Source organism: Thamnophis sirtalis, unplaced genomic scaffold (genome assembly GCF_051295495.1).
Source record: "Thamnophis sirtalis isolate CommonGarterSnake01/CBP01778 unplaced genomic scaffold, rThaSir2_p1.2 scaffold_8, whole genome shotgun sequence".
Classification (NCBI taxonomy): Eukaryota; Metazoa; Chordata; class Lepidosauria; order Squamata; family Natricidae; genus Thamnophis; species Thamnophis sirtalis.
Window position 1 is genome coordinate 62,036,006 of NW_028261388.1, and position 25,854 is coordinate 62,061,859.

General features: G+C 48.1%; 1 protein-coding gene across 2 annotated transcripts in view; it reads right to left on the minus strand.

Moving 5' to 3' along the window:
- Positions 1-25,854, minus strand: part of TSPAN7 (tetraspanin 7) — a 159,406-nt gene that overhangs the window by 126,202 nt on the left and 7,350 nt on the right. Inside the window, exon 1 of one of the 2 annotated variants that reach the window (XM_087721782.1) lies at positions 10,495-10,535. The exons of the other annotated variant lie outside the window; for it this stretch is intronic. Within the exon in view, the coding sequence (XP_087577908.1) occupies positions 10,495-10,506 (12 nt within the window). The 5' untranslated portion in view covers positions 10,507-10,535. Of the gene's footprint in view, positions 1-10,494; positions 10,536-25,854 lie in introns of those variants that run through there. 2 annotated transcript variants of the gene reach the window in all.

Genomic DNA, 25,854 nt, shown 5'->3' on the forward strand with positions numbered 1-25,854 from the left:
AGCCTGCAAGATGCAACGGTGGAGCAATTGCCCTGGAGGCAAACCTGGCTGCAGACAATGAGGCATCCGCCGCAGATTGGATGACCGCCCCCAGCTTATTGATGTCCTGGTGCGCTCTGACCTCGGTAATGGGGATGCGTTGTTGCAGCTCCTGCAGCCAGAGCAGAGGAGACCTGTTGAACAATGAGGCGGTGGTGGCAGCCTTCACCACCCAGGTGGCTGCCTGATGCCTCTTCAGAGGGTGAGGTCCGCCTTCCTGTCTTCCAATGTCAGAGCCTGCTCAGGTTCCCCTGGCAAAATCGGGGGTGTATGCAGTGCCAATGCCGAGGCACCCCTGGTGAGTGGGATAGCACCCCCTCCATGTCTTGATCCACATTGAAGAAGGCCTTGTCTGTGGATGTGAGCGTGGGCCCTGACGTGGGAGTGGCCCCTTGGCACTTGACCAATTCAAGAAGGGCCCTGGGAGTTGGCACTGTGTCGGTCTCAATAGCCTGCTCCTCAAACCTGGTTTCCACAGAAAACCCCTGCTGCTGAGGTGGTGACTCTGCTGCTCTGTTCCCAAGCCTGGCAGCTGCTTAACCCTTAAAAAGGAGTGATTTATATAACAAAGGCTGGAACAACCCGGTGAAGGTCAGCTTAGGAGGGGGCAAGCCTATGTCATCGGATAGTTCATCCTCCCTGACTTCCCCCTCCTCACAATCCAGCTCACTCTCCTCCCGTGATAAGGCTGAGGAGCTAAAGCAGTCCTCCCCCTGGGTTTCCAGCCCTTCTGGTATCCTAGGTGAGGATGCCACTGAGGCAGCATTTGTGGCTGCTGCAGCAATGTCAGGCGTTGCTGGAATGCCTGCATCATTATGTCTGAAAATTGGGGGCCCCTGGGGAGCTTGCTGGCTGGGGGGCCCTGCCTGCCTGGGGGGGGGCACAGGCTGATCTCAGGGAGGCAGCATGGGGGAGGGGGATTGCCACCTCTGAGGGAGACCCCAAGGACTAGGGGTGTCAAAGGGGATTCTTGCCTGCAAATGGTTGTCTCCCCTGCAGTCCCACCTGCTGTAGGGCCTTCAGGAGCCTTTCTTTTCTTTCCCTGGCGTGGGATGGATTTGAGGCCAATTGCCCTCTTGCAAATCTGTTCCAGTCTTTAATGCCTCCTCCTTTCCTATTTAGATGGCTTGGGAGGCTTGTGACCCCTCCCCTGCTTCCAGCTCTGCCCTGGGGGGGGAGGTGCTTCTTTTTGTCTCTGCCTTTCCTCCCCCTACCTCTCTGGGCCGCCTGAGGGGTGGTCACTAACCTGGTGGGACTGCCGGCTGTTGCCAGTACCTGTGACCTGCCAGTCTCCTGTTGCCTCTGGGCGCCGCCATCTTGGAACACGTGGTCCCTTATGGCTTCAAGATGGCACCTTTGCCAGGAGATGAGGGCGCCCCTCTTGAATCTTCTGGCTGGGCGGCTTATGCTCCGAAGAGCTGCGCGCGTCTCCGCTGCCGTTTTCTTCACTTCCCATGCCGCTGGAGTCGTGGTAGAAAGGTTATCTCATCTCAGGAGGTCCCTCTCAAGCACCAGGAGGCCAACTGGAGCCACTGAGGTTCCAGACAGAGGAAGTCCCACTGGCTGAGAGAGACCTGATCCTTGGGAAGTCTCCAGAGCTTGGCAATGGAGAGGCTGACAAGGTCAGCGAACCAGGGTCACCTGGGCCATTGGGGAACCATAGGATAACGTCCGGCTGTTCTGCTATGATCTTCCTGATCAATCTGGGCAGGAGAGGTAGAGGTAGAAATGCATATAGGAGGCCTGGAGGCCACTGGCAACAAAGGGCATTGACCCCCCCCCCCACCGCCTGAGGTGTCAGTAACCTTGAAAATCTGGGTGGGTGGGCATTCTCCGGGCAGGCAAATAGGTTGACCACTGGGAGGCCGAACCGCAATGATATTTGGTGGAACAGGTCCAGGTGCAGCCTCCATTCCGATTGGTTGATGGTGGACTGGCTCAGCCAGTCCACTTGAACATTGTCAACCCCAGAAATGTACTCTGCTGTGATTGAACCTAGATGAAGTTCTGCCCACGTCCCCAGGGTCTCAGCCTCCTTCATGAGTGATCTTGATTGGGTGCCTCCCTGTTGATTTATGTGTGACTTTGTCACAACTTTGTAAGAATCAAGACATGGCACTGCTGGATCTCCAACTTGAAGTGGCATAGAGTGAGGCGAACGGTCCTCAGCTCTAATCAGTTGATGCTGTGTGACAGCTCCTGCATGGACCATCTGCCCTGCGCCACCTGGTCGTGAAGGTGGGTGCCACACCTAAATACACTTGTGTCCATCATGATGGTGAGATGGCTCAGCTCCTTGAAGAGGCTGCCCTTCAATATGGCCGGGGAATGTCAATAATGAAGAGATTATTTTAAGATAGAATGCAAACTGATTCTTGTGTAAAGTAATATTTGAATATGTGGAATGATCCACGCTGCTTAAATTTTACTAGAAGGGAAAGTTTGGTGAGATTATTTTGAGCTAGATTGTAAACTGATGTCTGCACAAATTTGTATAAATGTTTATCTGAATATAAGGTTAAGGAAGATGAACTGGAGAGTCTACAGGAGGTTGGGGTAAATAACAAAGAAGCAAGAGACGAGAATAAAATACATATAGAATGATTTATACTATTTAAACATAAATAAAGATGGGGGGCTGAGCTTAATACAAAGAGTTCTTTTTTTCTTTTTTTCTTTTTTTTTTCTTTTCTTTTCCTTTTTATAATTTGTATTTTCTTTCTATATATTTTTTTATATATTACTTTTATTTTTAATTCATACGATCATAAGATACTTTAGAAGGGGTTTGACAGAGGGCAGTGCCAGGTGTGGGCCCTGGGAAGTCGGGGGGATTAGGGATGGGGATTTATGGGGGGTGGGTGGGTGGGTGTTAATATAGTTTCAATAAGAAAAAGAATGCACTTGTATACGGTTGTTCTTTCTTTTTTTTCTTTTCTTTCTTTATATTTTTTTTCCTTGGTTTATTTTATTTTATTTTTTAGCATATTATATTAATAAATAACAGTTGAATAAAGGAACACACCAAGGGGAGAGGTAGAGGGAAAGAAGAGGGAGGAGTAAGGAAGGAGTAAGGGGAATGTAAGGAGGGCGTAAGGGGAATGCTGGGAGCAAGGGGAGAAAGGAAGGTTTGAGGGGAAAGGGAAGTAGGAGGGGAGTGTTAGAGGGAGGAAAGGAAAGTTGCAGGGGGAAGATGGGGTGTATGGAGGATGGAAGTGTCAGGTGGGGTTGTGAATGATGATGAGTTGTGTCTTCTTTTTTATTTTATTTTATTTCTTTTCTTATAGCAAATATCCAGTATATAAGTGACTGTAAAATGGAATGTGAAAATGAATAAAATATATTTGAAAAAAAATAATAATAATGAAGAGATCTGAGAACCTTCTGCGGCACTCGAAAAGTGGCTAGGGAGTTGCTGGCACTGGCTCTCTGTAGTGGAAGGAGGAACCACTGGAGCTTCCTCGTGTGCAGCCGCGCCCAGGGGACGATGCTCAGGCAGGAGATCATCTTGCTGAGTAGTTGGGACAAGAGAACAACTGTCACAAGAGGTCTGGACCTGCTGGGTCAGGGTCTTGATGCTGTTGATGTGATCCTGGGAGAGGGAAACCTGGCAGGTCAGGGTATCTATCACCGCCCCCAGATGGAGCAATCTGGTGGTGGGGGAGAGGTGATGGAGAATCCATAGGTCTGAAGGTATGCATCATGATCTTGAGGTTGCGTAGGCCCTGACAACTGTATCAGGATGTTGTCGAGGTAGCATTGAAGTCTGATGGGTCGCAACCAGAGAGATGCTACCGCCAACAGTAAATTTGTGAAAGTCCTGGGGGCCGATGACAGGCCAAATGACAGGGCTTGGTATTGATAATGAAGCCCTGTGAAGCAGAATCCCAGGAACCTTCTTTGAGACTGTTGGGCCGGAACATGCAGATATTCCTCCTTCAGATCTATGGATGTCAGGAGATCTCCCTGTCTGATGCAGCGCAGAATTGACTGGAGGGTCTGCATCTTGAAGTATTTGTAGGCCAAGTGGATGTTGGGCTGCTTCAAGTCCAATATCGCCCTCCATCCGCCAAGCTCTTGGGGACTAAGAACAGAATGGAGTAAAACCCCTTCCCTTCCTGTCCTGTGGGAACCCGCTCTATGGCCCTAATCTCGAGATGAATTTCGCTCTCCATGAGGGCCCTCTTGGTCAGGCAGGATGGGGAGGGAAGAGGATGAAGCGATGGGGGTGAGGATGTGAACTCCAGGGTGAGGCCCTGCCTCGCTGTCTGGAGGATCCACTCGCCTGTTGTGATCAACTCCCATTAGCTGGTGAATAGTTGGAGGCACTTGCCTATGGGAGGGACTGGCTGGTGGTCACTTGTTGCGGCGGAAAGGGCAGGAAGCTGAGCCTCCACAAAATGGCCACCTGGAAAAGTTGCTTTGTCTATTTCCATCCCGAAAGGGCTGCCGATCTTGAGGATGGTCAAAGCCCTGGGAATAGGGTCGCTGGTTAGAGGATGAGGTTGGGGCTGGTTCCTTTTTCTTTTCCTTTTTCCTTTCTTTTTTTCTTTTCTCTCACCTTATTTCAGTACTATATACTGAACCAAATAAATATTTTATTTACTGAGCTAAAATTATCCCAGAAAAATAAATATATAAATTCTGATGGAGTTCCAGCGATAACAGCTAGTAATGTGTACTGCTATGATAAGAGATGTTAATATTATGTTCTGGATTATATTTGTGTTTCTAGATCATATAATACATCCAGTTTATAACTACAATATAGATTTGCAGAAGCTAACAAATTTTAGTTCACCATTACACATGTGAATTGACTCCCAGTCGTATGATTGATGAACTTCCAATCATTAAATAAATTAATACCTACAATAGATACATGTGCATTCCACAAAAATCCTTACCCTGGAAGGGGCATTGCTCATAAAAGCCAAACAATTTTAAGAAGATTCACAAACATTTTCATGTTTCTTGTAAAAATTCACCAGTTGAATTGTTGTTCTTCCTTTCTCCAGATATATTCAGTAGGTATCAAAATATTTATGAATAGGATTTATAGTATATTAGACTTTTAATTTCAAGGAAATTCCTATTTTCAGGACTAAAATTGTGGCCATTTATATTTTTGTCTTACCATATGGCCTTTCATAAAATAGTGTAATCTAAAAATGTAAGACTTTTAGAAATGATGTAGTAAAACTCTGGTGACAGCCATGAGATTGGTCATCTAATTAATACTGGCGATAATAGAAATGAACACACTATTGAATGGTAAGTGAAATCTCATAGTTACTACTCTGTAATTGGTGCATTTTCCTTTTTAAATATGGCTTTATTGATACATCAGTCCTTATCCAACTTCTCTCCCTCTCCCTCTTCCCTTCCTCCCACTCTCTCTGTCATATACACACACAGAGATCTATCCAGTTTCTATAAAATCATTCATATGTATATGGATTGAAGATTAACGTATTTTTGGAGTATAAGATGCACTGGAGTATAAGACGCATCTTAGTTTTTGGGGAGGAAAATGGGGGGGAGGGATTCTGCCTACCAGCGTCCTTACTCTGGTCAGCTTCAGCATATAAGTTTTTTGGTTTTAAGTGTGCACACTTTTTATCCCCCGGACTATGTATTCCAAGTAAGGCTACACTGGTTAACAATCACTTACAATCTTTACAAACAATCATTATTGAGGGCAAGTGAGAAGTCTATGTGGATCAGAAAGGAGTATCCCTTCCTATCTAAACTCTATCTGAGATCATCAACCAGCATGATCGATGCTATTTCTATTCTGGAAACTTGGAGCAGTAATACTAGCAAATTATCTGCTCCACAGAAAAGTTGAAGGGCATACTTAAATGAGAAAATTCAAAGAACAGAGCCACAATTTACAAAAGAATGTGTTGCATTGAAAAAAAGTAGTTTTTCCATTCCTTGAGTTTTTGAAGTCTCTACTCTTTCAAGCCTCACTTAGATGTACCGGCATCCAAAGAGGTGAGTATGCTGCAGTAAAAATATTTGAAGCTTTTTTTCAGCCCTAATGAGGTGATAATGTGTAAAGTGATCTTCTGTGCTTTGCCTGCTTTTCTCATTGCTGCTCCCTCGGAAGATCAGGTGTGCTTTAGTAGCTTTTTTTCAGCCCTGAAGTGCTAACGTGGGAGGGAGCAGCAATGAGAAAAGCAGGCACAGAAGATTGCTTCATTCGTTAGTGCTGAAAAAGGCTGAAAAAGGGCTGGAAAAAAAAAGCTTTGAAAAAGCTACACATTCAGAGTAGCGCTGAAAAAGGCTGAATTAGGGCTGGAAAAAAAGCTTTGAAAAAGCTACACATTCAGAGTATAAGACGCACCCGAATTTTCAGCCTCTTTGGGGGGGGCGGGGGAGTAGTTCTTATACTCGGAAAAATATGGTAGCTTTTAATATCATATTTTAAATACCCCAATGTGTCTGTTTATACTCTACTATTTAATATTTTTCCAACAAGATTATTTAAATGTTTTATAATGTCATGTTATTTGTATCATATGAAAATTAACCATCACATATACTTAATAAAGAGAAGGGGAGCATATTATTTAACCAATTTAAATTTAATGATGTATGTATGATCCAGTAAACCACCTGAAGCTGAATTATGGCTTCTCTTTGGCAAACATTTGTTCAATTCACTCAGACTGCAAGATCAAAAGGTTTTACAGGGTCCTAAATTAAAAAGGAAAGCATAGTAGTATTGTTACCTGATCTTCTCAAAAGAATTTGCTGACAGGTGTAAAAGCAAAGCTGAGCAGTACAGAGAGCAATGTCTGCAGACTAAAGTATTCATTCCAATAACCCAATTAGATATTCAATACTGGAATTATTAATGTTACCAATATGCCATGTGTTACTGTGAGTATAAAGAAAAACTGCTGAACTAATGTACAGTTTTTCTTCTGTAAATGAGTTTGACTCAGCAAATTCACAGCAAGAAGTAGACACAAATTATAATCAGAGTTTGAGTCTTTATTTTTCATCTGTTACTTTGTAGGACATTCTATGTTTCCTGTTTACACAAAATTGTTTGCCAATATTGATAACTCTACAAGGCTTTAAACCAACAGCAAGAGAGAAAGAGAGAGAAAGAGAGAGAAAGAGAGAGAGAGACAGACAGACTTCAGTTATAAGAAAAATATTACTGAAATAGCGTGTTTAGCTATATACTAACATGCCACATGTAATATGCTATTAGTTCATTATTGTCATTGGAACCATTTTCTCACCACAAGATTCTATAGTCTATACCAGGGGTGTCACTGCAGCCCAGATATGTCACATGCTGGCCACGTCCACCTCAGCCCCACAAAGGGCAAAAACATCACAAAACATCACATGATGGCAATGTGACACCCAAGTTTGACACCCGTGGCCTATACCAATGTGATATCTGTTTAAATGTTTGGTTCAGACTTATACCCTGCTTTCTATTCTTAGGACCTTCAAAGTGACTAATGGACAGAAAACAAAATACTGTGAGTTACTAGGAAGCTACAGCCAATGTTTAGCCAGTCCATGAGGCCTTGTACCTCGTTGCAGAGAATTTTTAAGGCATAGTAGCAGCAAGTATAACAGAGAAGAAAACTGGGCAGTTAAATCAAAAAGACAACAAAATATGGATGACCACCCATCAACATGTCTCACTAAATAGTACTTCATAAATTGCAAGAAAATTGAATTTACTTCACTTGCACAGGGAAATATTTGCAGTATGATCTTATTTGCAAAGGGAAAATAAATAAATAAGCAATCACCATAGGTGGGTTATGGAATATAAGAAGCCTCTTTAAAAATAGCATGAACAATTCCAAACTTAGTAGTGTACATCACTTGCCCCCAGATTCTACTCGACTTGTATAGGTCTATAGGTGTTAAATCTTTTGTCTTCTGTTTTATTTTCAGTCATCATTTTCTGACAAATTAAATCAAGCTTCCAAGTTGGAGACCCAATATTTATTAATATTTTTCTTATCTAAATTGACAGAAGTTAAATCTGGATTACAATGCCATATTAATTTTAATGGAACATTGCCAACTGAATTTGAATGCAATCCAAAAAAAAGTCAGAAGTATAAAACAGATTTCAAAATATTTTCTTTGATGATAATGAAACTGATCTAGTGGTGCAGTGGGTAGAGTGCAGTACTGCAGGCCACTTCAGCTGACTGCTATCTGCAGTTCAGCGGTTCAAATCTCACTGGCTCAGGGTTGACTCAGCCTTCCATCCTTCCGAGGTGGGTAAAATGAGGACCCAGATTGTGGGGGCGATATGCTGACTCTGTAAACCGCTTTTAATGTAAATTCATTAAAAGTCCCTTGATGAGAACAAGCAGCATTTGTAAGATTCATTTCTTCCTCCCAGAAAAAATGTCGCATTCACATACAGTATACACAAAAAGATAATTGTGGCCTCTCTTGTTCAATTTAGTAAAGATTAGGGATCTCTGCTTGTTTTATTGCGGTCTGACTTCACCTCAATAGATTAGGAGTGCAAATGAGGAAACTGCAGATTAGAGACACAGCAATGATTACTCAAGACAGAGTAAATGGAAAGAAATTCTTCCTTCTTTATCTATGAAAGTGCCCTTGAGAACCAATAAAACTGAAATATTAGAATTTTTAATTCAGTATATCATACTATGATTTATCTACATTGGTATATTTTTATAACCTACGTAAATTATAGTTGAATTCTCATAAATGGAGTGTTCTGTGGTAAAATCACTGATCCAACCAGAGTTTCTAAATTAATGAATGAGCCGCACTATTAATTGCTGATATGCAAAACACTATGGTTTTGTGGCATGCCAAGTAATACACGTTATACTCTTCAAATATCAAAGAAATTTCACATTAGTTTAATTGGGTTGGGCTTTTTTCCTTTTGCTTTCAAAATTTCCAGAAAAGCTACATTTGTCCCCATGATTTCCTCAGTTCTGTACTCTCTTAGATCATCCAAATAAATTATGTGGATATATACAGGGGTAGGAGAAATTAGGACTATATGACCTAAATTTCATCTTATGGAATTTGGTCAGCATTGAATTAAATCTTTTGACCCAATTCTTTTGACTCAACCTTTTAAAAAGCCTTTGAGATTCCCTTACCATTCATTGCCCGAAACCTGTAATTGTTAACTATAAAAATTATATTGCGCTCAAAGACATATCAATGCCAAATGGAATATAGAGGTCTTCTTCCTTACTATAAACTGTCTCAAAATGAATAAGACAGTTATAACAACTTATTGACTTATTTCGGTTAGACACCTTAAAACAACTTTTCAAGTATCTTGTGTGTGTGTGTGAATACTGCTTTCCTTGGAGATTCTATATCATATCAGTAAGGTTTAATTTATAGGATCCTACAAACCACTGGAATTTATTCTATATATTTGGTACAACTATAAATTTGTATTAATCTAATGTATATAATGTTATATTATGCAATGTTATATTATGTTATATTATGCAATGAAATCTATACTATTCCAGTTGTGAAGAAATGACTACTGTACCACACTACTATGGTACTGAGGAAAGTCACCACTCCTAGAAGAATGAAATATTTTGAGAAATATTTAAAAAGGCAGAATATTATATTTCCCCTAAAAGAGAAATGGAAATCTTAAGTGAGACAGAAGCTTCAGCACCCTGCCCCCAGCAGATATTTGATGCCCTTTAAGAAAGACTGGGCCAGCCTATCTACAAAACAAAAGACCTTCAGCTCCAGGATGATGGGATTATCCTTCAGGGCAAAGCCACAATAGAAACTGCACAACAATGTCATTGCATCAACCCAAGCTTCAGCCAAGCTTGACTCAGATAACCTACAAAATCGGCTATGACCCCTGCATAGCCCCATGGGAGTCTGACAGCAACCAATAGAATATATACCCTTGCCACAAGCTCAAGGGCAAGGCCCAAGAGAGGGTATAAATAACCCTCTCTCTCCACTCCATGTGGCAAGCTTCTCAGAATCACCATTAAACCACCTTTCCAATCAGCCTCCATGTTTCCAGTGTCTTTCTCCCCACTTGGAACTGAACCAGATGAATATGTCTTCTAACAGTACTATTACTGTAGATCTACAGTATTATAAAACCACTAAAAAGCAGTTATGATAAGTGCAACTTTGGTATATTCCTTAGAGCACTAATAAACTATTTTCTAGTTGGTGGAATGCAAAGAATACAGTGTGTTAGTTTGCCAAGTAAAATTATATATACATGAATTTGTGTCTGTATGTTTAGGGTTTTGGTTGTGCTCCTGGCATTCTGTCCAAAATATGCCAAAACTGATCAATACTGTTCTTATAATTGGCAGAGAATGAAGGAAAGTAACCAAGTCTACACCTTCTCCATCTTACTAAAAAAGCATTACAGGAAAGCATCAAAGTATGGATAGTGTTGGTCAATACCTGTGGGCCCATCTTGTGATGATGACAACTTACAGTAGAATGCAACCTGGAATGTAAGAAAAATAAATGGAGATGTACATGAATTAACAAAACAAATTAAAGAAAAATAGGTATGTCATGTATTGGTAAAACTGAGAAAGAACATAACAGAGCTGATTAAAGAAAATCTGATATTGTGAAGTTGATTACCGTATTTTTCTGAGTATAAGACGCACTGGAGTATAAGACGCACCAAGATTTTGAAGAGGCAATTTTTTTAAAAAAGTTTTTGACTCTGCAGACCTCCCCAAAATGACGCATTTTTCACAAAAACAGGCTCATTTTTTTTCCAAAAAAGGGCAAGAATAGCCTTTAGGAGGCTTGTAGAGTGCTCCGGGGGGGGGGGGTGAGGGGCCAAAAACAAGCAAAACACGGCCCATTTTTAACTCATTTTTGCCCTCCACAGCTCCCAGGGGAGGGGCGGGGGAGGCTTTTTTCATCCTCCCAAGGCTCCTATAAAGCCTCTGGAGCCTGGGGAAGATGAAAAATATCTTTAAAAAAGGCTGGACAGCTGGACAGCATGCACATGCCCGTTGACCAGCTGACAGGGCAACTCCTCGCATGCCCTGACAAATGACTCCACGTGCCACCTGTGGCACACGTGCCATGGGTTTGCCATCCCGGGACTAGACTCAAGACCCGCAGGTGACTCTGTCGGTCAAAATGGGCTGTGTGCAGCCCCCAGTGACCCTTTTTCAGCCTCTCCAGTCTCCTACAGCACTCTGCTGGCCAAAAATGGGCCGTGTGGAGGCCTCTGTGTGGCCCATTTTTGGCCAGCAGTGCTGCTGGAGGTTCGAGAAACTAAAAATGGGCCATGGGGGGCTTCAAGGGGACCCCTGTGCCCCATTTTGGCTGGTAAAGTGCTACAGGAGGCCATTCAGGCCAAAACTGGAGCAGAGGGGGCCACTCGTGGGGCCCCCGCACCCTCTTTTGGCCGTCAGTGTTCTGCAGGAGGTATCATGGTCGGACCACTTCCTACTGAGGCTCGACTTTCGGAGGCCAATCCCCCGCTGTAGGGAGGAGGAATCGATTAGGTGGTTCCACCCCAGGCGTCTTATGGATCCCCAGGGTTTCCAGACGGCGCTTGGCGTTATGCCTGATACTCTCGCCCGCAGTCCGGTGGAGACCTTAGTTGCCACTTGGAACTCGGTAGCGTCTGAGGCTCTCCACCGGATTGCGCCTTTACGGCCGATCCGCGGCAGTGGATCCAGGAGGGCCCCTTGGTTTACCGAGGACCTCCAGGAGGTGAAGCGCCAAAAGAGACGCCTAGAGCGCCGCTGGAGGGCCAGTAAATCCGAGTCAGACCGAGCACTATTAAAAGCTTGCATCGGAGCATATCTATCGGCAATACGGACAGCCAAGAACAACTACATTGCCGCTCTGATAGCGTCCGCTGAGTCACACCCTGCCGCCTTGTTTAGGGTGACCCGCTCCCTCCTAAATACGAGGGTTGCGGATAACCCCTTACAAGGTAGAGCAGAGGAATATGTCCAGTTCCTCGTGGACAAAGTTGCTCGGCTTCGGATGGACCTGGACTCCAATTGCGCAGAGCCAGCCGAGGTACCGGGGGAAGGTCTTGAACGACATCTTTGGACTGACTTTCAACCTGTTGCTCCTGATGAAGTGGAAAAGGCCATGGGAGCGGTGAGTGCTGCCACGTGTGTACTGGACCCGTGCCCCTCCTGGCTGGTCGCGAACAGCAAGGAGGTGATGCGGAGCTGGATCCAGGCGATGGTGAATGCTTCTCTTCGGGAGGGCTTCTTCCCACCAGCATTGAAGATAGCGGTGGTGAGACCCCTCCTGAAGAAGCCATCGCTGGATCCAGCCAGTTTGAACAACTACCGTCCAGTCTCCAACCTCCCCTTCATTGGGAAGGTTGTTGAGAAAGTGGTAGCCTCTCAACTCCGACGGTCCTTGGATGAAGCCAATTATCTGGACTCCTTTCAGTCTGGATTCAGGCCTGGCTACAGCACGGAAACCGCTTTGGTCGCACTGACTGATGATCTCTGGAGAGCCAGGGATAGAGGACATTCCTCTATCCTAGTGCTCCTTGACCTCTCAGCGGCCTTCAATACCATCGACCATGGTATCCTGCTGCGACAGTTACGAGAGGTGGGGGTGGGAGGCACTGTTTTTCGGTGGTTCTCCTCCTACCTCTCGGACAGGTCGCAGTCGGTGTTGGTCGGGGGGCAGAGGTCGACCCCTAGGCCCCTGAAATATGGGGTTCCTCAGGGTTCGGTCCTATTCCCCCTCCTGTTTAATATCTACATGAAGCCACTGGGTGAGATCATTCGACGGCACGGGATAAAATACCATCAATACGCCGACGATACTCAGTTGTATCTGTCCACCCCGTTCCAACTCAGTGAAGCGGTTGACATGATGTGCCAGTGCCTGGAGGCTGTCAGGGTCTGGATGGGGGTTAACAAGCTTGTGCTCAATCCAGACAAGACCGAGTGGCTGTTGTGTTTCCCTCCCAAGAATTTGGTTAGTATTCCATCACTCAGGCTGGGGGGGGTGAAAATTTACGCCCCTCAGACAGGGCTCGCAACTTGGGAGTCCTCCTGGACCCACAGCTGGCCTTAGAACGTCATTTGTCGGCTGTGACCAGGGGGGCATTTGCCCAGGTTCGCCTGGTGCACCAGTTGCGTCCCTACCTGAACCGGGAGGCACTCGCAACAGTCACTCATGCCCTCGTGACCTCAAGACTGGACTACTGCAATGCGCTCTACATGGGGCAGCCCTTGAAGAGTATTCGGAGACTTCAACTCATCCAGAATGCAGCCGCGCGAGCGATTGTGGGTGCACCTCAATACACCCACGTTACACCTATCCTCCGCGAGCTGCACTGGCTACCGATCGGACTCCGGATATGCTTCAAAGTGCTAGTCGTAACTTATAAAGCCCTTCATGGTATTGGACCTGGGTACTTGAGAGACTGCCTGCTGCCAATTACCTCCCAAAGACCCATTAGATCACACAGGGTCGGCCTCCTCCGGGTTCCGTCTACCAGCCAATGCCATCTGGCTACTACCCGGGGGAGGTCCTTCTCTGTGGCAGCTCCGGCCCTTTGGAACGAACTCCCCGCAGAGATTCGGACCCTCACCTCTCTCCAGGCCTTCCGAAAAGCCGTCAAAACCTGGCTGTGCCGGCAGGCCTGGGGTTGACGAGTTCCCCTCCCCTCTCGACCTGTGTGACTGTGTGATTCTTGGCTATTTTAACTACTTGTATTGTGTTCTATGTTCCCTTTTCCCCTTTGAGTTGTTCGCCTCCCTGAGTCCCTCCTGGAAAAGGGCGGCATATAAATAAAACAAATCTCAATCTCAATCTCAATCCATCTTCCACCACCCCCGCCAGCCCGCAGAGAAGCACTAGAATGCTGATCAGGCCTTTGAAGAAATCCAGTTTGACACCCCTGGATTAGAACTTTGTCACTTTAAATGTCACTAATCAACATATTAAAATGAAAGTTTGTTGCATTCAGCTTGCAAAAGATAACCATTATGCATATACTCACATAAACACACGTATGACATAGAGAAACATCAGTGTAGTTTGAATGTATACATATACATGGTGGGAAAAAAGTATCCTATGAATGTAAAAAAAAAAAGTAGGCCATTTCGAAACCAAAGAATAAATGAGAATAATTAGGGGGTATCTGCTTAAAACAAAATCTATTTGTTTTGAATATATTTTAAGGACAATTCTATTCATATAGTCTAGTGGTAAAGAAATTAATATAAAACTAAAAGCATAATTGGTTTGGTTGATTTGTTTATTGTGGAAGACTTAGTGAAAAATACAGTGAAAAGTTCTGAATTTGAAACATTTTTTGATGCAATCAATTCTCGGTTGGGGGAGGAAATGGAAATGTAATAAAATTAAAATGACATGAAAGAAAAAAGAATAAGTCCAGAAACATAAATAAGAATTCTGAATGAATGGAAATATGAAAGGGTATACAACTATTTCAACAGAATGTATGGAAAATAACCTTAAGGAAAGAAAATGTAGAAGATACTTGGAATCAAAGTGAAAACAATTATATTACAGAGTGCCACAGAAATGAGTGGAAATATATAACCTGAAGAATGAAAAAGGATGTTTAATAGAATAGTGAAATGATGAAATAGAAAAGGCCTTGAATTAAAGAATTAAACAAAATATATTGAGTGCTGTAAAAACTTAAAATGAAAGGCATTATCTGATATGCAGAGAGGAAAATAGTTTCAAAGAATGAATGCAATCAAAGAAAACAAGAACAAAAATAAATGTAGCAGAGAAAATGCATAACCATTTTTGATGAGAAGAAATATTATTTGGGAAGTAGGTGAAGAAAGTTATATAAGAAGCCCCCAGAATAGGGTAGAATTAATAATAAATGTGATAAAATTATTTGGGATGAATGAATTGAAGGAATGTTAGAAAATATACAGGTTTCTTTCATGAAAATTATGATTGAAGTGAGGGATTGAAATGAATGCTATAAAAATGAAGAAAATTGATTTTAAAAGACCCTGACAATATTAGAAATGGTAAGGTTACAAATGTTATAAATAGAACAATGTTGAACTATGGATTAGTTTGATTTGCAATGGATATTAATGTTGTTTAACATATATATGAAGTTTGTGTTTGTGAACTGATGAGCAGTAACTAAAATTGATTGTCAAAAAGTAGAATCAGCGTGTGTGCCTAAAAACATGTTTGACAGAAATTTGATGGAAAGTCCATAAAAGGAATAATGAGGAACATTTGGGAAGTGCATTAGCAGGGCAGGATGAATGCAGACCAGGTTTTTGTTCTTTGGCAAGTGATAGTGAAATATATGAATGTGAACAAGAATTTGCATTATACATTTATTGATTTAAACAAAATGCATAATAAAATGAATAGGCTTGAATTGTGGAATATTTTGATTACTATGGATTTGAAGCTCAGCTGGCAAATATGAAAGTGTCTGTATATTATGGTGTACAATATATACCATAAAATAGAATAAAACATGCACAAATTGATTGTAAATAATATAATAAACATGTTATTGGTTGTTTAATATATTCGTGGATAATTAGGGAAATACTTGTGTGACATTAGCAGTGATAGTTGGAGACATCAGATATATCTATATTTTGTATGCAAATGATTCCATGCTAGTAGCTGAGAACTAAATAATACACAATGAAAGATAGTGTCAGATCCCTAAAAGTGATACTGCCATTCAATTGGGAGGAGCGGGGCTTGGAGTCGATTTATTAGCAGTGCCTGTGACAACTGATATTTTACAACTGGTTTCCTGGCACCAAAATGCCTTGAAATCCCCTCACCTTTTGGAGGAATGTTTATGATGGCCATGTAGGATGTTTCTCTTTAATGTCTAATGGAATATAGCCATGGGAATGTATGTTTATTCCACTGTTCCCTCTAAGCTGCGCCGCCACACGGCCGCACACATGGCAACAAAACACCGTGCAGCAGTTTCCAACTGCCGCGTAGTGGTTTTTGTGAGACGCCTTCCACCATAATAGGAGAGGAGAGCCAGCCTGGAGACAGCAATCAGTTCTAGGTCCACAAGGCAGAAAGTAAGTAGCTCAGAGAAGGTGTGTGGGGGTTGGGAGATGGGCTCCCAGCAGCGGCTGCTCAGATTTGCCAGAGAGGGAGGGAGGGAGGGAGGGAGGGGGAGAGGGAGAGGGAGAGGGAGAGGGAGAGGGAGAGGGAGAGAGAGAGAGAGAGAGAGAGAGAGAGAGAGTATCCCTCCTTCCTTCAGCCCAACACTCTTGCTGGCATCCCGGCCAGATGAGAGGGACTGCAGAGGGTCTCCTCGAGCCTAGGGCAGCAAGTCATTCAATGGGAAAGTTGCCTCTTGGAAGGAATGACCCGGATTGGCTCCCGCTTCATCTCTCCTGCTTCGTCTCTCCTGCCTCTTTGCTTCTCTGTTCGGTCTTTGGACGGCAGATCGAAAGTGGAAGCCAATCCGTGTCATTCCTTCCAAGAGGCAACTTTCCCATCGAATGACTCGCTGCCCTAGACTCAAGGAGACCCTCTGCAGTCCCTCTCGTCTGGCCAAGATGCCAGCGAGAGTGTTGGGCTGAAGGAAGGAGGGATGCGCTCTCTCTCTCTCAGTTTGTTTCTCTGTGTGTTGTGCATAATATATACATGTCTCCATGAGTGCAATTGTGCAAGCATTTTTTTTCCTCTTTAAAGAATTTTTGGATTTCTCCTCACTAAATCTTTAAGACTGAAAGAGTTAGAGTTGAAATATAAAGAGATAGGACATTGGTCTTACCTGAACGTCTATTTTCTGATGGGAGGAGGGAATGGTCACACATGGGTTTTATCACAGCCTGATTGGTCCAAGGCTGAGAGGAAATCTATAAATACCGGTGCCTGTCCATTGCTGGCCCAGATTCTCGAACATGAACGGTACAACTGAAAAACAAGAAACAGGCCCCTTCCGTCACCACCTTCCTGATGGTCCCTGGGATGAGTGGAATGGAGGGAAAGGCATAGAGAAGGCCCGGGGGCCACCGGCTCCTGAGGGCATCCGTGCCCTCCGCCGAGCTGGATTGGAAACGAGTGCAGAAACGCGGGAGTTGTGTGTTCTCGGGAGACGCAAACAGGTCCACCCAGGGGGACCCGAACCGACGACAGATCTCCCGGAACAGCGACAGGTGGAGTTGCCACTCGCCGTTGTCCAGAGTTGCTCGACTGAGCCAGTCCGCCTGGACGTTGGAGAGTCCCGAGATGTGCTCCGCCACCAGAGACTGTAAGTGTTTCTCCGCCCACGACCCCAATCACAGAGCCTCCAGCCAGAGGGCTCTCGAGTGGGTCCCGCCCTGACGATTGATGTGCGCCTTGGTGGCCACATTGTCCGTCAGGAGGAGAACGTGGCTCCCTTCCACCGAGGAGCGAAAGTGACTCAGGGCCAGACGCGCGGCCTTCAGTTCCAGCCAATTGATGTTGTGACGGAGGTCCGAGGCCGTCCATCTGCCCTGAGCCATCCGAGAGCCCACCAGGGCCCCCCACCCGAACAGACTCGCGTCCGTGGTGACGGTCACCCTGCTCGGCTCCCAGAACAGACACCCCCGCTGGATGGCCGGGGAGAGCCACCACACCAGGGATGCACAGACCCCCGCCAAGATGCGGAGAGTCCGAAGGGAATTGCTCATTCGTCCCCTCTGATAGGGGATAAGCTCCCATTGAAGGGGCCGAAGATGGAGTCTGGCCCACGGGACAATCCCTATGCAAGAGACCATCTTGCCTAATAACTGCGACAGAGAGAGGATGGAAACGGAGCGCTTTGTGCGAACGCTCTCCGCCAGCCGACGAAGGCTGACCTGCCTCTCCTGAGACAGACGCACCTCCCCCAACTTGGAATCTATGACTGTCCCCAGATGCAGAATGTGAGTGGAGGGAGTGAGATGGCTCTTTTCGAAGTTTACCGAGAACCCCAGGGCCTGGAGGCTTCGAATGGTAATCCGAAGATCTGAAACGGCCTGAGACAGGGTGCCCGCCTGAAGCAAGACATCGTCTAAATAACATTGGAGGCGGACCGGGACCGATCTCAGATGGGCCGCCAGAGCAGCCAGGACCTTTGTGAAGGTCCTCGGGGCCGAGGCCAGGCCGAAGGGAAGAGCCCTGTACTGGTAATGGAGGGGCCCGTGGGAGAACCTCAAGAACCGGCGATGAGCGGGCAGGATGGGAATGTGAAGATAGGCCTCCGTGAAATCCACGGAGGCCAGGAAATCGCCTTTTCTGATGCCCTGAAGGATGGACTTGAGCGATGACATTTTGAACCGCCTGTAGACCAGAAACCTGTTCAGGCGCTTGAGGTCTAGAATTGCTCTCCAACCCCCCGTGCTCTTCGGGACCACGAAGAGATTTGAGTAGTGGCCCAGGCCCCGTTCCCCTAGGGGGGACTCGGGTTCGAGTCACTTCCCCCTGCGGAAGGAACGGCCGCCTCCCCCCCGAAAGGGCCGCCGAGCCTGGCCCTGGAATCGGCTCCTGTCCTGGAAGGGCTGCCCCAAGAACTGCCTGTCAGAAGAGAAAGAAGAGAAGCGCTGGTTATAGCCGAAGCTAGGGGCCCTATACCGTTGCCTACGGAAGGGACGTGACTTGCTCTCGGCCTTCTTAGCCGTGGAGGGGAGGACCTTCTTTTTGTCCTTATCCTCCACGAGGATGCGAGTAAGGGCCTCCCCAAAGAGATCGGGCCCTTTGAAGGGGGCAGCCGCCAAATCCCATTTCGCTTTGTTGTCCATTTGCCAATGGCGCAACCATAGGAGCCTACGGGAGGTGACCGAGGTGGCCAGGGCGCTAGAAACAAACTTGACCGTATCCAAGGTCGCGTCAGCTGAGAACTGACACGCTGCCAGAATCTTGACCAGATCCTGATGGATCCGGTCTTCCTGTATGGGAATGCGTGCCTGCAGCTTCTTGAGCCACATGACCGTGGCACGATTAAAGTACGAAGCTGAAGCCGCCGCCTTAATGGCCCACGCTGTGGCGTTGAAGTTCTTCCACAAAGTAAGCTCTGCACGCTTATCCTCCGGCTTCAACTTATCTGCCGCATCGCCCGACACCACCGGGGAGGAGGACACCAATGCGGCCACAGGGATGTCAACCGTCGGGAGCTGAATGGCCTGAGCAAAGGTTTGCTCCATGTTATAATGCCGACGGTCGGTATTGCCTGGAGAAGAGAAATTAGAAGGTTTAGCCCACTGGTCGGTCAGAACCTCTAGGAACAAGGGAGGGGCAGGGATCTCTTCCTTGTTGGTGGCCGTGGCAGAGAACATGACCATGTCGGGATCCCTTGGGGGGGGGCACAGAAGGATCCCCAGTTCCGACCTTGGTGGTGTGCCTCACCTTATCCAAGAGAACTTTAAACAAGGCGGGCATAAATAGGACCTTAGAAGAAGGTTCCTCCGAAACAGTGGTATTCTCATCATCTGAGAATCCCATCTCCTGGGGTAACTCCCCCCCCCCAGGAAGGAAGTCTCACTGATCATGGAAGGGGAGGAAGCCCGAAACTGAGCCCTGTTCAGCCCCCCATGCCTAGAGTAAAGAGAGCCTTTGTCCCGCCGGGCAATACCCCGAGTGATGGCTGCAGAAATAAGCCTCTTAATCCCTTCAGGGAGATTATCCAGATCCTCCACATCCCCATAAGTAGAAGCAGGGCCCTGAGGGGCCAACCTTTGGGGGGAAGAGGGGCCTCTGGACGTGCCCTCCAGAGGATCATCTATGGGGGATGGAGAACGCCCCCTCCTGGAGAAGGCCCGCGACCTACCAGGGGAGCTGCATGAAGAAGCCGGGCTAAAACCTCTAAGTAGAGACCTTTCTGAAATGGGCCTAACAGGGGACCTGAATTTCTCTCCACTCCTCCAAATCTCTTTCGGTCGTTCCCTCCATCCCGGAGTCGAGAGTGCCACCGCCTGATGAGTCAGGCGATCGCCCACCTCCTCGAAATCCAAGCGGTGGAGGCGGTTCCCGCAGGGGAACGGGGCCGGGGCCACTACTCAAATCTCTTCGTGGTCCCGAAGAGCATGGGGGGTTGGAGAGCAATTCTAGACCTCAAGCGCCTGAACAGGTTTCTGGTCTACAGGTGGTTCAAAATGTCATCGCTCAAGTCCATCCTTCAGGGCATCAGGAAAGGCGATTTCCTGGCCTCCGTGGATCTCACGGAGGCCTATCTTCACATTCCCATCCTGCCCGCTCATCGCCGGTTCTTGAGGTTCTCCCACGGGCCCCACCATTACCAGTACAGGGCTCTTCCCTTCGGCCTGGCCTCGGCCCCGAGGACCTTCACAAAGGTCCTGGCTGCTCTGGCGGCCCATCTGAGATCGGTCCCGGTCCGCCTCCAATGTTATTTAGACGATGTCTTGCTTCAGGCGGGCACCCTGTCTCAGGCCGTTTCAGATCTTCGGATTACCATTCGAAGCCTCCAGGCCCTGGGGTTCTCGGTAAACTTCGAAAAGAGCCATCTCACTCCCTCCACTCACATTCTGCATCTGGGGACAGTCATAGATTCCAAGTTGGGGGAGGTGCGTCTGTCTCAGGAGAGGCAGGTCAGCCTTCGTCGGCTGGCGGAGAGCGTTCGCACAAAGCGCTCCGTTTCCATCCTCTCTCTGTCGCAGTTATTAGGCAAGATGGTCTCTTGCATAGGGATTGTCCCGTGGGCCAGACTCCATCTTCGGCCCCTTCAATGGGAGCTTATCCCCTATCAGAGGGGACGAATGAGCAATTCCCTTCGGACTCTCTGCATCTCGGCGGGGGTCCGTGCATCCCTGGCGTGGTGGCTCTCCCCGGCCATCCAGCGGGGGTGTCTGTTCTGGGAGCCGAGCAGGGTGACCGTCACCACGGACGCGAGTCTGTTCGGGTGGGGGGCCCTGGTGGGCTCTCGGATGGCTCAGGGCAGATGGACGGCCTCGGACCTCCGTCACAACATCAATTGGCTGGAACTGAAGGCCGCGCGTCTGGCACTGAGTCACTTTCGCTCCTCGGTGGAAGGGAGTCACGTTCTCCTCCTGACGGACAATGTGGCCACCAAGGCGCACATCAATCGTCAGGGCGGGACCCACTCGAGAGCCCTCTGGCTGGAGGCTCTGCGATTGGGGTCATGGGCGGAGAAACACCTGCAGTCTCTGGTGGCGGAGCACATCTCGGGACTCTCCAACGTCCAGGCGGACTGGCTCAGTCGAGCAACTCTGGACAACGGCGAGTGGCAACTCCACCCGTCGCTGTTCCGGGAGATCTGTCGTCGGTTCGGGTCCCCCCGGGTGGACCTGTTTGCGTCTCCCGAGAACACACAACTCCCGCGTTTCTTCTCCCGTTTCCAATCCAGCTCGGCGGAGGGCACGGATGCCCTCAGGAGCCGGTGGCCCCCGGGCCTTCTCTATGCCTTTCCCCGCATTCCACTCATCCCGGGGACCGTCAGGAAGGTGGTGACGGAAAGGGCCCTGGTCATTCTGGTGGCCCCGTTTTGGCCCAGGAGACCCTGGTTTGCGGACCTGGTTCAGCTGTCGGTGACTTCCCCGTGGAGGATCCCGCAAGGGGAGGTGGTCTTACGGCAGGGGGCCCTGATTCACCCAGAGCCTCAGTGGCTTCAGCTGACCGTTTGGCTCTTGAACGGCGGCTTCTAAGGGGGGCTCATCTGTCTTCCGGGGTCATTCGCACCATCGAGGCGGCCCGTCGTCCCTCAACGACCCGCATTTATAACTCCACCTGGGCAGCGTTCGTCCGCTGGTGCTCCCCCAAGGGCATCTCTCCCGACAGAGCCACCATCCCCAACGTCTTGGATTTCCTTCAGAAGGGCCTGGAGGACGGGCTCTCGCAAAACACCTTGCGACGCCAAGTGGCGGCTCTGTCCTCGGTCTTGGGGGGGGCGGGGTCTTCTTCTCTTTCCCAGTCTCCTCTGGTCAAGCTGTTCCTCAAGGGGGCGGCAAATCTCAGGCCTCCCCCCGTTCATAGATTCCCCACGTGGGATCTTCCGCTTGTCCTCAAGGCCTTAACGGGAGCTCCGTTTGAACCTCTCCGCTCGGTGCACTTGCGCTTCTTATCACTGAAGGTGGTCTTCCTGGTGGCCATCACTTCCGCCCGGCGTATATCCGAGCTGGGCGCCCTGTCTTGTAAGGACGACCTCTGTCATTTTCACCAGGACAGAGTGGTCCTTCGCCTTGACCCGGCATTCGTCCCCAAAGTAAATACCCCCTTTCACAGGGCTCAGGAGATCGTCCTGCCCGACTTCTGCCCGAGTCCGTCCACTGACAGGGAGCGTCTCTGGCATCGTCTGGATGTCCGCCGTGCCTTGCGGATCTACCTCCGGCGGACCAAGGATTTCCGCAAGTCGGAGGCCTTGTTCGTCTCCTTCCTACCTGGAGCTCTGGGTTCGAGGGTGTCCTCGGCTACCATCGGCCGTTGGCTGCGTCAGGCCATCTCAGAGGCCTACGTGGCCTCAGGGCGGCCGGTTCCGTCGGGCATCACGGCGCACTCTACCAGGAGCGCGGCAACCTCGGCAGCGTGGGCCACGAGGGCCCCGTTTGAAGACATCTGCCGGGCGGCTACCTGGGCCACTCCAACCTCGTTCATCCGACACTATCGTCTGGATGCTTTTGCATCTGCGGAGGCGTCTTTCGGTCGTAGGGTACTACAGGGGGTGGCAGCTGAGGCTCCCCTTGGGCCCTAGAGTTTCTGTTCTCCCTCCCTGGGACTTTAGCTTGGGTATGTCCCACGTGTGACCATTCCCTCCTCCCACTCTGGAAAAAGGACGTTGGTCTTACCTGAACGTCTATTTTCTGATGGGAGGAGCGAATGGTCACAGCCCGCCCTGAGTTCTGTCTGTTGGGGCCAAGGGGAGGGCCCGGGGGGTGTTTCCCGGGGTTGTTGTGTTGTTGTTTCTTGTTTTTCAGTTGTACCGTTCATGTTCGAGAATCTGGGCTAGCAATGGACAGGCACCGGTATTTATAGATTCCTTTCAGTCTTGGACCAATCAGGCTGTGATAAAACCCACGTGTGACCATTCCCTCCTCCCATCAGAAAATAGACGTTCAGGTAAGACCAACGTCCTTTCTCTATGCCTTCCCCCCATTCCACTCATCCCGGGGACCGTCAGGAAGGTGGTGATGGAAGGGGCCTTGGTCATTCTGGTGGCCCCGTTTTGGCCCAGGAGGCCCTGGTTTGCGGACCTGGTTCAGCTGTCGGTGACTTCCCCGTGGAGGATCCCGCAAGGGGAGGTGGTCTTACGGCAGGGGGCCCTGATTCACCCAGAGCCTCAGTGGCTTCAGCTGACCGTTTGGCTCTTGAACGGCGGCTTCTAGGGGGGGCTCATCTATCTTCCGGGGTCATTCGCACCATCGAGGCAGCACGTCGCCCCTCAACGACCCGCATTTATAACTCCACCTGGGCGGCGTTCGTCCGCTGGTGCTCCCCCAAGGGCATCTCTCCCGACAGAGCCACCATTCCCAACGTCTTGGATTTCCTTCAGAAGGGCCTGGAGGACGGGCTCTCGCAAAACACCTTGCGACGCCAAGTGGCGGCTCTGTCCTCGGTCTTGGGGGGGGGCGGGGTCTTCTTCCCTTTCCCAGTCTCCTCTGGTCAAGCTGTTCCTCAAGGGGGCGGCTAATCTCAGGCCTCCCCCCGTTCATAGATTCCCCACTTGGGATCTTCTGCTTGTCCTCAAGGCCTTAACGGGAGCTCCGTTTGAACCTCTCTGCTCGGTGCACTTGCGCTTCTTATCACTGAAGGTGGTCTTCCTGGTGGCCATCACTTCCGCCCGACGTATATCCGAGCTGGGCGCCCTGTCTTGTAAGGACGACCTCTGTCATTTTCACCAGGACAGAGTGGTCCTTCGCCTTGACCCGGCATTCGTCCCCAAAGTAAATACCCCCTTTCACAGGGCTCAGGAGATCGTCCTGCCCGACTTCTGCCCGAGTCCATCCACTGACAGGGAGTGTCTTTGGCATCGTCTGGATGTCCGCTGTGCCAGGCGGATCTACCTCCGGCGGACCAAGGATTTCCGCAAGTCTGAGACCTTGTTCGTCTCCTTCCTACCTGGAGCTCTGGGTTCGAGGGTGTCCTCGGCTACCATCGGCCGTTGGCTGCGTCAGGCCATCTCGGAGGCCTACGTGGCCTCAGGGCGGCCGGTTCCATCAGGCATCACGGCGCACTCTACAAGGAGCGCGGCGACCTCGGCAGCGTGGGCCACGAGGGCCCCGTTTGAAGACATCTGCCGGGCGGCTACCTGGGCCACTCCAACCTCGTTCATCCGGCATTAGCGTCTGGATGCTTTTGCGTCGGCGGACGCGTCTTTCGGTCGTAGTGTCCTACAGGGGGTGGCGGCTAAGGCTCCCCTTGGGCCCTAGAGTTCCTGTTCTCCCTCCCTGGGACTTTAGCTTGGGTATGTCCCACGTGTGACCATTCCCTCCTCCCATTCTGGAAAAAGGACGTTGGTCTTACCTGAACGTCTATTTTCTGATGGGAGGAGGGAATGGTCACAACCCGCCCTGAGTTCTGTCTGTTGGGGCCAAGGGGAGGGCCCGGGGGGTGTTTCCCGGGGTTTGTTGTGTTGTTTCTTGTTTTTCAGTTGTACCGTTCATGTTCGAGAATCTGGGCCAGCAATGGACAGGCACCGGTATTTATAGATTTCCTCTCAGCCTTGGACCAATCAGGCTGTGATAAAACCCACGTGTGACCATTCCCTCCTCCCATCAGAAAATAGACGTTCAGGTAAGACCAACGTCCTTTCTCAAGGTATTGTGATAAATTCAATAAAAAGAAGAAAATTCTTGATGAACTTAAGGAGGAATGAGAGTATTGGATAGTAAATGGATAAATAAAATTACCAATCAAAAAGAATATTTGCACCTCAGGGTTGAAATGAGGTGTTCTCTCTTCCTCTTTCCTCTTCCTCTCTTTTCTCTCTGTCTCTCTCATCCTCTTTCTCTTTGTCTCTCTTCTCTTTCTCTCTTTCTTTTCCATTCTTCTGTCACTTTTTCTCTCCTTCTCCCTTCTCTCTCCTCTTTGTCTCTTTCTGTCTCATCCTTTCTCTTTGTCTCTCTTTCCCTCTCCTTTCCCACTTCTGTCACTTTCTCTCTCCTTCTCTGTCTCTTTCTGTCTCTCTTCCCTCTTTTTTCTTCCTCTCTTCCTCTCTCCTACTCTTTTATCACTTTCTCTCTACCGCCCAACTTGTCCCTATACGTACCTTCGACTGATCATGTTTGCAATAATTTACCTTCTTTTCTAAATAGGCACAGTTCCCTTACCGGATCCCTTGCTCACACACACATACACACACACACACACACTCATGTACAAAATCATTTTTCTCCATTCCAATTCAGATCCTATAAATCAATTGCTTTGTGAAACATCTGTGAAAAAAATTCAGGTGCTCAGACATGAAAATGTGCCGCTCAAACACTATACTTTTCCGCACATACTGAAAAAATATTACAGGGAACATTGGTTTATTCGGCTCTCAGGGCAGTTGATAAAGGAAAAATCTTCACACTTGTGTATTGGCTAAAATCTGCATTCTAACTAACGGGAGGGGTCTCTACTGTTTTAATTCTACTTGCATTGCCTAAGGGGATTCAGATGCTGCTTTGAATTCAATGGATGCCATTCTACTTAATAAAAGGTTCCTTTTGAAATACTCCGTTTCAAGAGTCTTCACTTTAAGTTAGAACTCTTACATAAAGCAACATCTCTGCAAAACAGTCAGCCCAGAGAAGCAATATTTGCTCTACCAAAGGGGCCCTGCAAACCATGCCCAAGCACAACAGTGAACAAGGGGAAACTGAATGCGGGAGAGAAACATCAACCCAC